At 43.0% G+C, this 16,695-nt stretch overlaps 1 protein-coding gene across 4 annotated transcripts in view; it reads left to right on the top strand.

The window, feature by feature from the left end:
• The window catches only part of LOC126236531 (uncharacterized), a 350,541-nt gene that overhangs the window by 279,404 nt on the left and 54,442 nt on the right, over positions 1–16,695 (top strand). For 2 of the 4 annotated variants that reach the window (XM_049945903.1, XM_049945900.1), the window contains exon 6: positions 11,975–12,198. The exons of 1 other annotated variant lie outside the window; for it this stretch is intronic. In XM_049945903.1, coding sequence (XP_049801860.1) covers positions 11,975–12,198 — 224 coding nt within the window. Of the gene's footprint in view, positions 1–3,593; positions 3,654–11,974; positions 12,199–16,695 lie in introns of those variants that run through there. One more of the 4 variants, XM_049945902.1, reaches the window with a different exon arrangement.

The raw sequence follows: 16,695 nt of genomic DNA, 5'->3' as shown, positions 1-16,695 counted from the left end.
CTAAGAGAGATTCTTCGATGAATTTTGCACAGCATAAAAACCATACTTACAGGTTTATGAAACTCTAGAATTTATTTAATTTATGAAAAAATTGATGAGCTTTTACATTTTAAACTTGATGTTTAGGAGAAACTCAAATTTTATACTTAATTTTCTCAGTTTTTAAACTAGTTTGTAATAGATTTGGGAAATTCTGGAGTTTCATACACCTGTAAATATGGTTTGTAAGCTGCGCAAAATTCATCGAAGAAACACTCTTACTTATGAAGGAAAATGAACCTGCAGTAACAAATGCAGCCAATAGTACGTGAAAAAATGATGAAATTTGACATGTAAAAAGTTTATATTCTTATATTTTTCAGCTTACACTGCTATGAGTGTGAATCCTGGATCCTTCCTGGTCATGCTGACAAAGTTTTATGAATTTATTTGTAAAAGAATAGACGTGGAAATCAAAATTTTCTGTGGTGCCTCTCCTGCTCCAAGGCGGACCGTTTGACGTCCTGCCCCCGTGTGACATTTGTTTATGGACTACACTAAAAAACAAGGCGTATGCTGACAATCCTCGAACAATAGATGATCTTAAACGGAATACTACTGGAGAAATTAACAACATCACGCCTGCAGAATTGCAGTGTGTTGCTGGTAACGTCATCACACGAAATGAACGATGTCTGGATGCCCATGGCCACAACTTTCAGCATCTCTTATAAACGGGCAACTACATGTTTTTTAACGTTACAGTATCTACTGTTTTTTAGTTAGTTCATTGTTATCTGAATCTCGGGCTTGATGTGTACCGGTTTGATGTGGGAAACTCTGTATATAACTTTAGTCGAAATTATATACTCACCTTCTTCCTGCGTTTAAAGGCTTGCTTCTGTCGTCTTTGGGAAAGAACCTGGTCCATCATGTCAAAAGCAACCCTCTCCCACAGTTCGTCCCCAACCAAACCCCTGACCAGTGGTCATCCAGATTGTTGTATCCACATACTCTATCTTCAGCACGCAAATTGTGACGTCTTGTAGCAAGTAAAGTACTTCAGTAGGAGGTCGAGCACACACTATAACACACGCACAGATCACTTATAATTTATTAAACCACGAGCTTGGTAAATGCTTGACTTTCTAAACAATTAGAGTCCAGACGGTTGACGTGTATTGTATCCTGACCCTTATAACATCAGCACACTGTTCACTGTAGAATGAAAGTCCACATAAAAGTACAATTCTTTAACTAAATTTAAAGTTCAGAATAACTGTTCCATGCGCACGCAGCAGGATCTCTACCATGGTGGTACTTTCGTAGTAAGCGGTGATTACAAGTAGTCGCTGGTTACAGCTCGTGCAGGATACAGTGGACGATGCGCAGTGACTAGTTTTCGTCCAAAGCGCTGTGTGAGTTCGTTCATTGATTCAGAAGGAGAGGACAACAAGAGTTTTCCATCTTTCGGCCAATCAGCGACGATAGAATAAAGGTGCGCAGCCTACAATGTTTCTCAAACGATTTTACAGAAACTATTCGGTAAAAATAATTCATTTTTGCTTTACGTATAGCTTTATATGTAGGGTTCATGATGATGTGCCCATCATTCAGTTAATGGCCATAGTTACTGTGATATTTAGGCGAAATTTGGAGAAGTGTGCAATGAAAAACAGAGGTCGCTTTGATTTTGCGTTTGGTGCATATTACATAATATGTTGTTGTATATGAATTTTAGCTCACATATCGAATTTTTCTTTAGACTTGGGCAGAGGTATTTGTCTGTCACCAATCTCGAGAAAACTGATCTGATGTAGCGTACATATTTGCGGTCGGGCCGCGCCAGCGATTAAGACAGAGTGAAATATGCACAACATTACCCATAGTTCATAAACTGTTTCAGATATTAAAATGAGATTTTTTTTAAATGATAGTATGCAAAGAGGACATCATTTTACCATATCGTTATTGTGTAAAACTCCGTCCTATACCGTGTCATTCCAATAAGTACAGACTTAAATTACAATGAAATGAATACCCTTAGCTGCATACAGGCGTTGATATAAGTCAATGAGGACAGTTGAAAACGTGTGCCTCCACTGGGACTCGACCCCGGGATCTCCTGCTTACATGGCATACACTCTATCCATCTGAGCCACCAAAGGCACAGAGGATACTGCGACTGCAGAGAACTTATCTCTGGCACGCCTCATGTGAGATCCACATTCGGAACTTATTGTCCCACACTATATTCATACTGCCCCTGCCCATTATACTCATTACTCGTTGCTTTACTGCCGATTCCCGTAAGAGTTCAGGCACTGTTTGTGCATCCGCACAGAAGAAGATGGTCTAATGAGCCTTATATATAAGTACAGACTTTTTTGGTGAACGAATGTAATTTTTAAAGGTCATCGGTAGCTGGTAAAACGAGAAATGCTAAGATTTTTGGAATAACATATGTGAATACATTACTTGTTTTTGCTTTTTATAAGCTACTGACTTTAGTCTTCCCCAGTTCCTCACTTAATAAACTTAACAAACCACTGTTTCAGCATTCTCTCGCAATTGTGTCTGCACAACATGTCAGTGAGACGAGACAGTGTAAACTCCGCTGTGTTTTGGCAAAAGAAGCAAATGTTGACATAGCAGCCAGAGAAATGTGTAGGTCCCGTTCAAAATTCGCCACTCATGACGCTACTCTGAATGTTACAATTGGTTAACAAGCAAGGCGAAAATGAATCACTGCATTTTTGAATGAATTCTTTTTAGATACTAACGAAAGCAGAGCTGACAGTAGATCCTTTTCAATGGTCACCATGCAAGTGTGGGCGTGGAGAGGCTCCACTTAATATTTACAAAAACTGGGAGCGTTGGCTTGAGTTTAGAATGGCACGTAGCCTCCAGTGCTCGGTATTTCCCCTACAGCGCTCTGAGAGACCCCCCACCACTGCTGCTCTCTCCATGTTTCCCAAGCAGACCGTGCATCTAGCAGCCATAGGATTTTTTTCACACTATACCTAGAGACTGGCAGAGCTCGGAACATAGTTAACATCGTGGCTGCAGCGGCGCAAGGAAACAGGTGACAGCTCTTCTTTGCTGACGTCTCCGAGACATCTCTGCATCTGGCATCGACTGTCTTTACTTGTGGTGCCATCGTAATGTACCAACATCTGCATGGAAACTCGTTCTGCAGACGACACCACACAAACAAATTACTTTCAAAAATGTTCAAAGATAAAAAATGCAAATGCCATGTGACCAGGGCCTCCCGTCGGGTAGACCGTTAGCCAGGTGCAAGTCTTCGATTTGCCACCACTTCGGGGACTTGCGCGTCGATGGGGATGAAATGATGATGATTAGGAGAACACACCACCCAGTCCCTGAGAGGAGAAAATCTCCGACCGAGCCGGGAATCGAACCAGGGCCCTTAGGATTGACATTCTGTCGCACTGACCACTTTTTTTTAATTCTCATTTTGTTCTGTTGTTCGTTACTTTGTTCGTGGCGGGGGTCCGATGGCACTCGTTGAGGTTGTTCGTTGATCCGTTCACTCATTTTTTTTTTTTTTCTTTTTTTTTTTTTTTACAGAGGGTAGCTAAACCCTCCGACTGAACACGCTGAGCTACCGTACCTGCATCCATTCAGCTACCAGGGGCGGTTGTTCAAAGGTGTGAGACTTCCTAAGAGACCAAACTGCTGAGGTCATCGGTCTCTAGACTTTTACACACTACATGAACTAACTTATGCTAAGAACAACACACACATCCATTACCCTGGGAGGACTTGAACCTCCGATGGAAGAGGCCCCGCGATCCGGGACATGGCGCCTCAAACCACGTGGCCACTCTATACGGCTAGTTTCATTATGACATGGATCCAAAGTTCATGTACCTAGCTCATTAGCGGAGCTGGAATGGTCCTGTATGTTCACGCACAATTGCCAGCAACTGGAATCATGCAGAAGCAAATGATTTGATTTCTTCAACAACGTGACATTACGTGCCTTGGAAACGAATGCCTTTCGGTGAAACCCGGGACCCATAAATCAGACAGAAGTTGTAATAACTTTTCACTGCTTACCTGACGAAGTTGCTCTCAAGTAACACGGATATACCTGTGGATTCCAAGAAACCCTTAACAGTCAAGAACGCAAAATACTATTACTTTTTGATTACTGCTTTTGGCTTATCTACAAGTCACATACAGATTTGCAACATGAAAATTTGCGTCTAATTAGTGCTGAAGAGTAACTTGTTGATACAGAAATTTCGTCACCTGACATATACAATAACAACATACATTGGTTAGTGTAAGACTGCCAAACGGTGGGACCCATAGTCATAGTTCGCGAAAGCAGTATCGTTTGTTATACAGACCATTAAAACAATGATACAAATTATCCTAAAGACATTTTTATATCACGACAGTAACTTTATAATGCCAGAATACTCGCCAAGGAAATTTAACTATTACCCAGAATAAAATGTCGTAATATGCAAGGCGCATTGACAGAATCAGACAGTTCGCGCATCAACACACAGAGATTATGCTTGTCGCATCATGTTATCCTAAAGTATAATGTGGCAGGCATGATGTCAGTGTCCACATATGTCAAATGCCTGATTCTGTCAGGGTGCATTATATATAACGAGACTTTATTCTGGGTAAGAGTTGTAGTCTCAAGTTATATTTCCGTTTTGTGTATTCCTGCACTATAATACAGGTATTATTGCCATTATTTAAAAATATTTTTATAATTATCTACATCATTTATCCATTGGATTCTATCAGAAACAATCCCGCTCACTATAAATATGACGATGTGTCACTTCGTTAGGCAGTTGTACACTAAGAAACATATTTTGTTATAGTACTCGCACGTATTGTGTGATGGAACTTTGATGCTAGCAATTTGCACTTCTGCATTCCTAGATGCAAATTTCTGTGTTGCAGACTTGAAGATGACTTGCCGATGAGCCAAAAGTAGTAAGTAATAAAATGATATTTCTGCTCTAGGTTACTTAGGGTTTTCTTTCAATCTACAACTTTAACACAACAGATCACTTGTCTCAGAATTTGAACACGTCGAAGAACAGAATACCGCTGATATACAACGCCCACTCTACGAGGGTCTGACTTCTTCTACATTTTAATTGGCAGTATCTGTACCTTCCATCCCTGAGAAATCTACAAGAAAACAATCGTACATTAATTACAAAAAAGAAACTTTGTCAGAATTCCATTAACTGCTCTTCATTCTCTTGTCCCATTGTCCGATGTAAGCGATACACATACATCGAATCTACTCTGTCTTAAGGACATCAAGTGACCTTTGAAACTTGCACTGTCGAACGAGGGACCCCAAGCCCCACTCACGAAGAGACTTTCCCAGTCACTGATTGCAAATACACGTATAAAAACAATTCTCTGCAACAGTGTAGCGTTATTTCGTTGTGTTTTACGTCTGGACACTGGTACTGCTACACATGAAGATACATATAGTATCAAACGCAGGAGTACATGCAAATGTAAAATGATTACACAGTTCCAGTAGTTCTAAAGAAGGACTTTAAATACATCAAGTAATCAAATCGTGCTATCCTCAACAAATGTATTGGAAGCTAGGGACTAGATAAGTGGAGCTGTTTCACGTTACATTCACGTCAATCGATTAGACATCATCTTTCCCAGAGAGTTCTCTTTCCAACTTCGTTAGCAGTGCTGAGAAACAGAATTATGCAACTTTTCCATCAGTTTCCCAGCTGTCCTGCGATAGCGGTAGTTCTCCGTCTCCCAAATGACTAACAAGTGGAACCACGATATCCAAGTGGTGCCACATTTATTGACAGCGCAAGGAAATCTGACCTTAAACAGTGGCCCCTGTATGGATCAATCCTGAGTTGGCTAACTAGACATAAAATTAATTTAATTACTTCAAACCCACAACAAAACAAATGAAATCGTAGGGACTGAGAATGGATGTCGTTGAAAAGTTAATAACAAGGACCTCTGGCACACAAAGAGATTTATTAACTGATATCAAGAGCAAAAGAGAAGAAACATATAAATAGAAACCTCAGCTGTGTAAAATTTCATTAACACCAACTCAAGTTTGTTGGCAATAGACATGGGTAAGCTAATTGGAATTTATGTGGAAATGAGACTGGCTACTGTGACTGGAAGGGCGTCAGTCTAGGAAAGCACACTCTGCTGTATCGTTCCACTGATTGGTCCCTCGGGTGAAGATACAATTAAGCATGCAATGGACACTGGGAGTGACTACTGCGAGTAAAAGGCTGCTATGAATAAAAGATGGTCGTGAAAACGATTGATAGGCTTGTGAATTTGCCGAAGCTGCGCAACGTTACCGATATAGCGGGTGAAAGACGAGACGCTGTCGTCAGCGTGCAGGCGCTGCTGAAGCCTCGTACTGCGGGAGATGAACCCACGTCCGCCGGTGATTGTCTCACGTCCGCGAAAATATAAAGTCTCGCCCGGCTGTCCGGACGTCTTTACAACTAACTGCTCTCTCCGTAGAATTAGAAGAGCTCTAGCGACTGTACTCCGCCACGGTCGAGAAGCACCTTCCGAAAAACCCGTTCCCCCTGATGTTCTCAAGTAAACCTATGATGGCCCAGCAGTGGTTACCGTGCCAATCATGTTTTCTAGCAAGGAGGCCCGATCTTCCTCAACCAATCACTGCAGTGCAGTACACTTACTGTTCTCCGAAAGAACAGTACACAATGCCTGGAGGTCCTGCAGCCGAAACCGCATTTCACAAGATGAGGGAAGCTTCCTTGTGAAAACAAGCTCTGTCTCGTCCATAAAGCGATTTAGTGGGCGCCGTTTTGACGGGGCACGGCGGTATCTACGAAACGCGACATCCGGAGAAATTCGTCGTCCCGTCTCGCCGGGGACGCTGTTCTTGTAATAAACACATTATCCGGGCGCCATCCCGACACTGCTTTACCTGGATCTGCACATGAGATAGGGAGACCAGACTCCCACACCGCAGTTAGGCCGGCGCCAGGATGCCCGGCGCCGCCAGTTTCTAAAGAAGTGTTATTTCGCATTCAGCCACTGCGTTCCCACCCTCTTGCTTGGCCGACAGCGGAAAAAGGCTGACCGCCAGAATGGCAGCCCATCAAACACCGCTCCCACAGCCCGCTTCGGTTACTACAAAGGAATCATCGAATTCGTTTGCTGGTCGGGGAAAGTTCTAAGGCTGCCCCTAGTGCAATGGTAACCTCCAGCGTCCAGAAAATCTGCCTCTAGAGCCGAGTTTAATTCCACTACTGCTACTTAAGTCATGCAAGTACTGTGACATCAATCAGTGGTTTACCCTAACCCTAACAGTCCATCAACTTAATATCAATAAGGAACAATATAGATACACCAAAGGTGAATGGAACTGTATGATAATCGCCAAAACAAAATGAAATGGGAGGTGTCTGACGGATACAAAGGCAGTGGCCTGCCCAGATGGCATCGCCATATCTCAAGTTAATCCAGATGCGAAACTCCCTGGCAGATTACGACTGCGTGTTGGCCTGGGTCTGGGAACCACGACATGTCCCTTTCACGGGAAACCGCTCTCTCATCTGAGCCACCCCAGGTACGACAAACGACCCGCCCTCACAGCTTTGCTTTCGTCAGCAGCTTTCTGCTAGTTCAAAACTTCACAGAAGTTCTCTTTCACACTTTTAGGGGGCACCTCTTCTGGAAGAAAGGGTATTACGAAGAAATGGCTCAGACACAATCTTCAGAATAGTTTTCTGAACAAATTTTCACTCTGTAGTGGAGTAGGTGTTGATCTTGTATATTACCGGAATTGTGTGAAATCCAGTATTCTATAGAATATCTAGGTAATACACAGAATTCCTCAAATCTAACGTCAATATATATTTTATACATTGCCTAGGCGTTACATACTTTGTCAGATTGTCTCCTGGCAGAGTATATAATAATGCCACGATTTTTCTTCCGGTTACCCCTATTTGAGGTAGCGTTTGAGTCTTTGTTTAGTGGTTGCGAAGACAGTGTATTGTTGTACAACGTTCAAATATCATGCCACGGATATTGCCACAATAGTTTCCATGGTATAGCATCCGGCTTAAGATCCACAGATACTCTCCCGTCATCCTTCCCCATTGTTCTTGTATCGGCACATCGAAGGGCAGTGTAGTTTCAAGACAGGAATCACGCCATGTTGACATGCAACAACTAGTAACGAAGTGTAGTATCCCAGCTAAGAACCAATACTGCTAAGAACTGCGTTTTCCTAATAGAAACCAGTTACCAAAACATAGTCAGCGATATGGAAAAGGCTAGGATGACCATGACGAACGAACCAGGGGACTATTGGCTGCTGAATCACTATGACGTAATGCTGATCGACAACAAAACTAAGTTGATCTATCCTGTTAAAGAAGGTATGAGTGCTATTCAATTTACGTCGCAGATTCCGAGTTATCTGACGAACTCCATAAGGCCCTTTTGGCTATTGGTCATGAAGGGCTGGACAGTATGCTGGAAGAACTTCCACCCAAGTGCAAGAACATTATCCGTCATGATACTGAGCTGTACGTTCACTTTTGTAACCTTGCCACTGGGAGCCAATAGGCGTTAAAACGGAGTTGTGGTCAAATTAATTTTTTTTTTCGGAATTCAGTTTCCTTTGTCAGGTCGGTCTTATCGATTTTCAGTCCTATCCTGCAGAGAATAAAAGTTTATGTAGGCCTAGCAAGATCATCTGACTAAGTTTGTAGTTCTCAAGGCTCTGAAATGAAAAAAGAGCGGAAGAGGTAGCCTACAACCTCATCGACATATGAGGGTTGCCCAGAAAGTAATGTACGGAATGTTACGTATGTATTATTTGAAGTCTCCTGAGTGAGCGCGCCAAGTTTCCGTCACTGACAACAGATAGCATAGATGCACACATTTCCGAAATGGCGTCTGTAGGTGATGTACGTGCCTTCACTGAATTTCACTGCAGAGAAAGAAATAGTGAGGAATATTCACAAACGCTTTTGCATAGTCTATAGAGCATCTGCTGTTATCAGAAATACAGTTAGGTGAGGTCATCATAAGGCTGTTTGGAGGAGTTCCACGATTTGCAGCGGTCAGGGAGAGCATCCACGGCTGTCACACATGACGTGTTGCAGCGATCTGATGTTGTCATTCGCGACGACAGACGCATTACGACTCGGCAGTTGGCACTTCATCTGTCAATCACCAAAGTAAGTGTGGATGCAGTTATCCTCACTCTTACATATTCAAAACAGAGGACCACAAATCGTACAGAAAAAACATTTGTCTTGATTTGTTACAACATTTTGAAGCTGAGGGGTAGGCCTTCTTGTTCCGGACTGTGGCACGTGATGAAACCATTTTGAGCCCTAAACAAAACGACAGTCGGTGGAACGGCGCCATTCCCACTCCCCACAGAAGATAAATTCCGCCGATAAGGCCCTGATCACCGTGTTCTGGGATCGCGAAGGTGTGATTCTCACTGATGTGATGCCAGGAGGCGGCACCATTAAATCAGAAGCGTATGTCAACACATTAAAAAACTCAAGACGCGCTTCCACATCAACCCGGGAGATGTTTTGCTGCAACACGATAACGTTCGGCCCCACACAAGTTCAAAATGGTTCAAATGGCTCTGAGCACTATGGGACTTAACAGCTGTGGTCATCAGTCCCCTAGAACTTAGAACTACTTAAACCTAACTAACCTAAGGACATCACACACATCCATGCCCGAGGCAGGATTCGAACCTGCGACCGTAGCAGTCGCGCCCACACAAGTCTAAGGACTGCTGAACACATGGCAAAACAAGTTTGGACAGTGTTACTCCATCCACCTTACGGCCCTGACCTTTCCCCTTGGACTTGCACTTGTTTGGCCCATTAAAGGATGCCATTCGTGTAAGACATTTTGAGGACAATGAGGAGGTGATCCACATACTGAGGCACTGGCTCCGCCACCAGGATTGGTGCCGACAGGGCATACACGCCCTTGTTTCGCGCTGGAGGAATGCCAGAGAATGGGATGGACATTACGTGGGAAAAAAGAGCGTGCACATAAAACACCGTTCTTTAGTGTGTGTCTCATTATGTTCAATAAGGAATTGTTGAAGAAAAAAATGCGGTGCATTACTTTTTGGGCAACCCTTACTGTGCTCGGTGCTCCAACGATTCTACTGTCTGATAACGGCAGAGAATTTTGCAAAGTGGCAAGCGGCCTAAAGGATTATTGGCTGACCTTGAAGATGGTCCGTGCTAAGCCGCGCCACACACAAAGTGACGCGAGCATTCAAAGAGCAAATCAAGATATTGAAAATATGTTGCATGCTTGGATACAAGCTGCTGCAGTGACGGACTGCGGTTCGTCCAGCTTACGAAAGACAGAGCTTTCCATTCTGCAATTAACAAGTCACCACACGAAGCCCTGTTCGTTTGAAAGGCTAGAGTAGGTCTCTCGACGTCGTCCCTGCCTGACGACGTTTTCAAGACAAGATGTAGAGACTGAGGAAGAGCTGGAGAATGTAATAGAGAGCGTACAGACAGCGAAAAGAAAGACGAGATGAATTCTGCTCCTTGCAAAGGACGTAGGTGTGAATGGAGTCCATGATGGAGGAAACCAAAGCAGTGATGAAGCCATGGTTATCTATGAGTCTTCCATTTTTGTGTTTACCGAAAATCCTTCTTTTCCTGACATCTTTTACGTGTGCTTAAAAGAAACCATGGGTGCTCATATATGTCAGAAGTTTGGAAGAAACGTTCATGCCATTTGTGTACGTTTTCGTAAAGCCGATGACGGCGACGAAGTAGGAGTTTATGGGGTTAGCATTTTGTCCATTGTTCGCTTCAATATTGAGAAAGCTATCCAAAGTGAAACGGAATTGAAATGGAACCTTGAGATCCATACGAAATAAACGAAAAGAGCTTCCGACAAAAAACTCCTCCTGCACTCGTGATTGCACTGCGCCAGCATCGATTCTCGACGTCGACAAAGGGCGGGATGACTCAAGCAAACTGTTGACATTTGCTGTGAACGTGACAATAGAAGGCTCATACCGACTTAGAACTGCAGAAGGAATCTTGAAGCAGCTCTACGCAATATCAGAATTCACCGGACGTCCAAAGAACTTAATGAGAATTGAAGACATTCCTGACCACAAAATACCTCTCCAATCCGCAGCTACTTCTCAGTCCACAGAAAACAGTCAAGGAATCTCCAGGTGTATGTGCAACACGGAAAGCAGAAATATGAGGTGACGTTGTGTCAAATAGAAAATTAAGTGCAATTCAAAATGTCAGTTCAGCCTTTCCTGTTGCAAGAAATAGGTCATGCCAATTCTGTTTTGTCTTCTACAGGTAACAGCATTCTGTTCACATTCTTCTATAAATCGTGAAATGTATGTACAAGATCAAACTGCTAAAATGAAAAGTGTTTTTTTCGTGAAGAAGAAACGTGAGTACTTACTGCAATAAGTACTTCAGCCTCTGTTCTGCTATCACTGTTTTCCAGTAAGAATATCCAGCGCTTTATTTCGTAGTTTTGTTCTTTCTGTTTCTAATACATGTTAATTGATGAAGTCTTCTCATGTTGCGCAATTTTAACACTTGGGGTAAATTGTCCTGGTCATTCTGTATAATACACAGGGGTCGCATAAGCTGCCTAGGAAAGGTATGTAAAGTTTCACAAAAAACTTCTATTTCATAGTTTGCCTAAGACCATCAGGCATTCTATATATTACCGAGGCATTCTAAAAAACAACGAGATTTCACGCAATGCTGGTAACATGTATATTTTGGGTCTGGTACACGGCTTCAATCTTCCAGGAAGTTTCAAATCACCGCACACCCTGCTTCTGAGTGAAAATTCATTCTTCATATTCCTACAGTCTAGTATGTACTGTACATGATTAAGCTCGCTGATAACATTAGTTTTGCAACTCTTAAACTCTCATTACATGTTACAGGCGTCCGCTGTTGAGTGATGCGCTACTGGTCTACCATGGGGAATATCTCTCCTTTCATGACGACTTCAGTGAGCTATGTGAGAACCACCATCCAGAGGCATCACAAATGTTCGGTCTCGCCGATGCACTGTACAACTTCTATCATCGCTACTGGTATGATAGAGCACTGGACTACAGATCACTGGACTTCAACCAAAAATATAAATATTATACCAAGGCAGTGGGTAAGTTTAATAATGGACCTCATCCATTCCACGTTTATGTACTGATGACAGTCAACCGTACTCTGATTCGAGGAATGAGGTTCGCAAATAACTTCACGTATTTAGTTTTAGATCTCAAATGATTTTCTATGTCACTCCGGGAAACTGACTGTGTTAGTTTCGTCGTCAGTTTTTCGAAGGTTAGCAAATCTTCATCTGGGTCTGTCAGGACCTGAATGCTTAATTTCGAGTTGCTATTGACTCTTTCATTATGCAAGGTGTAAAAAACTATGTATACAATATTTTAGACTGTATAGAAAACATATAAAGAAACCATTTTTATGTGATAGAAATGTCATAGCTGCTCAGTATCCCAGCGAGGAAGGTTTTGACGCTAGTAACATTCAGAGGTGGTATTCTAACTGCTGTTTGATGGAAATGTGGTGCATTTATATTAATGCACAGCTGGTATCTACTTTCTAATGACTGTCTAACTCGCTCAGAGTCACAGGTGACTCACAAATAATGGTTACAGCTTCAACCACATGAGCAACAGCTGATCTGATGCGTCTATCGGTGTCTCATACACGAAACACTTCAGCTTCGTCCACAAACCAATTTCCATAGGAGGTCAGCAACATCTCTGAAACAACGTACACCACACGGCAGTTTGAACACCGTCTGTGAACATCGTTATCAGCAAAACGAGCAAAACGTTCATATAACCCTAGTGCAGAAACAGAGCACAGGACAATTGTATCAGATAACGAACTGTTTATTTTTAAATTCTCTAAACAGTCTATGTGTACATAATGTTATTTTGTACCGTATATCTTGCTTGTTATAAAAATGACAATTTCACTCTCTAACGGAACAGCAACATACACAATTTAATTTTTTGTTAATATTGTAATTGTAACTGACGTAGCCTTCTACATTTCTCTTCTATATTTCTCATACTTTCTATATTTATTTAATGAGTAATATTTGGATTTTCTACTGAATAGTTTATTGCACAACATAAGCTTATAATATACACTTCCAGCAAAAAGTTAGTACACCTGGAAAGATGACTCGACTTTGATTCTGTGGCGGCAGATGTCACCTGGGGGATAGTAGATGTGCTGGTGGTATCAACGTCGTCCGCCACCAAATTATGTAGTGCAATAGCTACCAGAGATCAGTCTGTGTCTACCCTCTAACAGCCAATGCTCACAGCCAGAATGCCTGTGAGCTGCAAACGTGTGAAGCAAGCAGGCAATGATGCCATGGAGTTGCACTAGTGCTTCCTACAGCCAAGTGAGCGTGAAAGGTTATCAAATCGTGGCCTTCCGAGTGGCGGAACGGCCCTTTTGGTAAAACTGCCATATAAGTTGAACGCGCTGCGTCATTTGTGCAGCGCTACTGGTATCAGTGGTCGTGTGAACATTTTCACGCAACCACAGATGAAGTTGGGGATGCCCGTGCAGCACAGACACCTGCAGGGATCGTACTATTGGAACAGCAGCACTGATAGGTTGTACAGCTACCACAGCACAGGTAACAGATCTTGTGAGGCCAGATGTGTCAAGACGAACTGTTGTGAACCACTTATTAGCAGTGGGACTACGGGCACACTCACCTCTAGCCCATCTTCCACTCACGCCATGTCATCGACGTGCACAGCTGGACTGGTGCCGTCAGAGGATGACTTGGAAGATGGAATGGCGCACTGTGGTCTCCAGCGATGAAAGCGGATTCTGCCTGCACACCAGTGATAGCCGTTTCCGCGTATGGCGTAGACCTGGTGAGCGCTGTTTGGAGTGGTTTCACCAGGACTCATCGGTCCCATCCCAAGCCTTATGGTCTGAGGTACGAAAAGCATTAACTCCCGTTCACCTTTGGTGTTTCTGGAGGGAACGGTAACCAGCGCTCGGCACGTGCATATTGTTGTTAGACCCATTCCTTTGCTGTTCTTGCAACCAGAAGGTGATGTGTTGTTCCATCAGGATGAAGCTCGCCCACACACTGACTGTGAAGCCCAACGTGCTCTGCAAGACGTGCAGCAACTTCCATAGCTAACACGATCTCTGGGCTTGTCTCCATGTCTACATCTACATCTACATCCATACTCCGCAAGCCACCTGACGGTGTGTGGCGGAGGCTACTTTGAGTACCTATATCCGTTCTCCCTTCTAGTCCAGTCTCGTGTTGTTCGTGGAAAGAAAGACTGTCGGTATGCCTCTGTGTGGGCACTAATCTCTCTGATTTTATCCGCATGGTCTCTTCGCGAGATGTACTTAGGGGGCAGCAATATACTGCTTGACTCCTCGGTGAAGGTATGTTCTCGAAACTTCAACAAAAGCCCGTACCGAGCTACTGAGCGTCTCTCCTGCAGAGTCTTCCACTGGAGTTTATCTATCATCTTCGTAACGTTTTCGCTATTACTAAATGATCCTGTAACGAAGTGCGCTGCTCTCCGTTGGATCTTCTCTATCTCTTCTATCAACCCCATCTGGTACGGATCCAACAATGGTGAGCAATATTCAAGCAGTGGGCGAACAAGTGTACTGTAACCTACTTCCTTTGTTTTCGGATTGCATTTCCTTAGGATTCTTCCAATGCATCTGCTTTACCGACGATCAACTTTATATGATCATTCCATTTTAAACCACTCCTAATGCCTACTCCCAGATAATTTATGGAATTAACTGCTTCCAGTTGCTGACCTGCTATATTGTAGCTAAATGATAAAGGATCATTCTTCCTATGCATTCGCAGCACATTACACTTGTCTCCATTGAGATTCGATTGCCATTCCCTACACCATGCGTCAATTCGTTGCAGATCCTCCTGCATTTCAGCACAATTTTCCGTTGTTACAACCTCTCGATGTACTACAGCATCATCCGCAAAAAGCCTCAATCAACTTCCGGTGTTATCCACAAGGTCATTTATGTATATTGTGAATAGCAACGGTCCTACGACACGCCCCTGCGGCACACCTGAAATCACTCTTACCTCGGAAGACTTCTCTCCGTTGAGAATGACATGCTGCGTTCTCTTATCTAGGAACTCGTCAATCCAATCACACAATTGGTCTGATAGTCCATATGCTCTTACTTTCTTCATTAAACGACTGTGAGGAACTGTATCAAACGCCTTGCGGAAGTCAAGAAACACGGCATCTACCTGGGAACTCGTGTCTATGGCCCTCTGAGTCTCGTGGACGAATAGCGAGAGCTGGTTTTCACACAATCGTCTTTTTCGAAATGCTGATTCCTACAGAGTAGATTTCTAGTGTCCAGAAAATTCATTATACTCGAACATAATATTTGTTCCAAAATTCTACAACTGATCGACGTTAGAGATATAGGTCTATAGTTCTGCGCATCTGTTCGACGTCCCTTCTTGAAAACGGGGATGACCTGTGCCCTTTTCCAGTCCTTTGGAACGCTACGCTCTTCTAGAGACCTAAGGTACACCGCTGCAAGAAGGGGGGCAAGTTCCTTCGCGTACTCTGTGTAAAATCGAACTGGTATCCCATCAGGTCCAGCGGCCTTTCCTCTTTTGAGCGATTTTAATTGTTTTTCTATCCGTCTGTCATCTACTTCGATATCTGCCATTTTGTCATCTGTGCGACAATCTAGAGAAGGAACTACAGTGCAGTCTTCCTCTGTGAAATAGCTTTGGAAAAAGACATTTAGTATTTCGGCCTATAGTCTGTCATCCTCTGTTTCAGTACCATTTTGGTCACAGAGTGTCTGGACATTTGTTTTGATCCACCTACCGCTTTGACATAAGACCAGAATTTCTTAGGATTTTCGGCCAAGTCAGTACATAGAACTCGACTTTCGAATTCATTGAACGCCTCTCGCATAGCCCTCCTCACACTACATTTCGCTTCGCGTAATTTTTGTTTGTCTGGAAGGCTTTGGTTGTGTTTATGTTTGCTGTGAAGTTCCCTTTGCTTCCGCAGCAGTTTTCTAACTCGGTTGTTGTACCACTGTGGCACTTTTCCATCTCTTACGATCTGGCTTCGCACGTACTCATCTGTTGCATGTTGTACAATGGTTTTGAACTTTGTCCACTGCTCCTCAACACTATCTGTACTTGAGACAAAACTTTTGTTTTGAGCCGTCAAATACTCTGAAATCTGCTTTTTGTCATTTTTGCTAAACAGAAAAATCTTCCTACCTTTTTTAATATTTCTATTTAGGGCTGAAATCATCGAACCAGTAACCGCTTTATGATCGCTGATTCCCTGTTCGTTGTTTCAAATATTTCGGGTCTGTTTGTCACCAGAAGGTCTAATATGATATCGCCACGAGTCGGTTCTCTGTTTAACTGCTCAAGGTATTTTTCAGATAATGCACTTAAAAAAATTTCACTGGATTCTTTGTTCCTGCCATCCGTTATAAACGTTTTAGTCTCCCAATCTATATCCGGCAAATTAATATCTCCACCCAGAACTATAACATGGTCGGGAAATCTACTCGAAATATTTTCCAAATTTTCCTTTAGGTGCTCTGCCACAAC

Source organism: Schistocerca nitens, chromosome 2 (genome assembly GCF_023898315.1).
Source record: "Schistocerca nitens isolate TAMUIC-IGC-003100 chromosome 2, iqSchNite1.1, whole genome shotgun sequence".
NCBI lineage: Eukaryota > Metazoa > Arthropoda > Insecta > Orthoptera > Acrididae > Schistocerca > Schistocerca nitens.
Note: the sequence above shows the minus strand (reverse complement) of the source record. Positions and strands in the feature narration are given on the sequence as shown.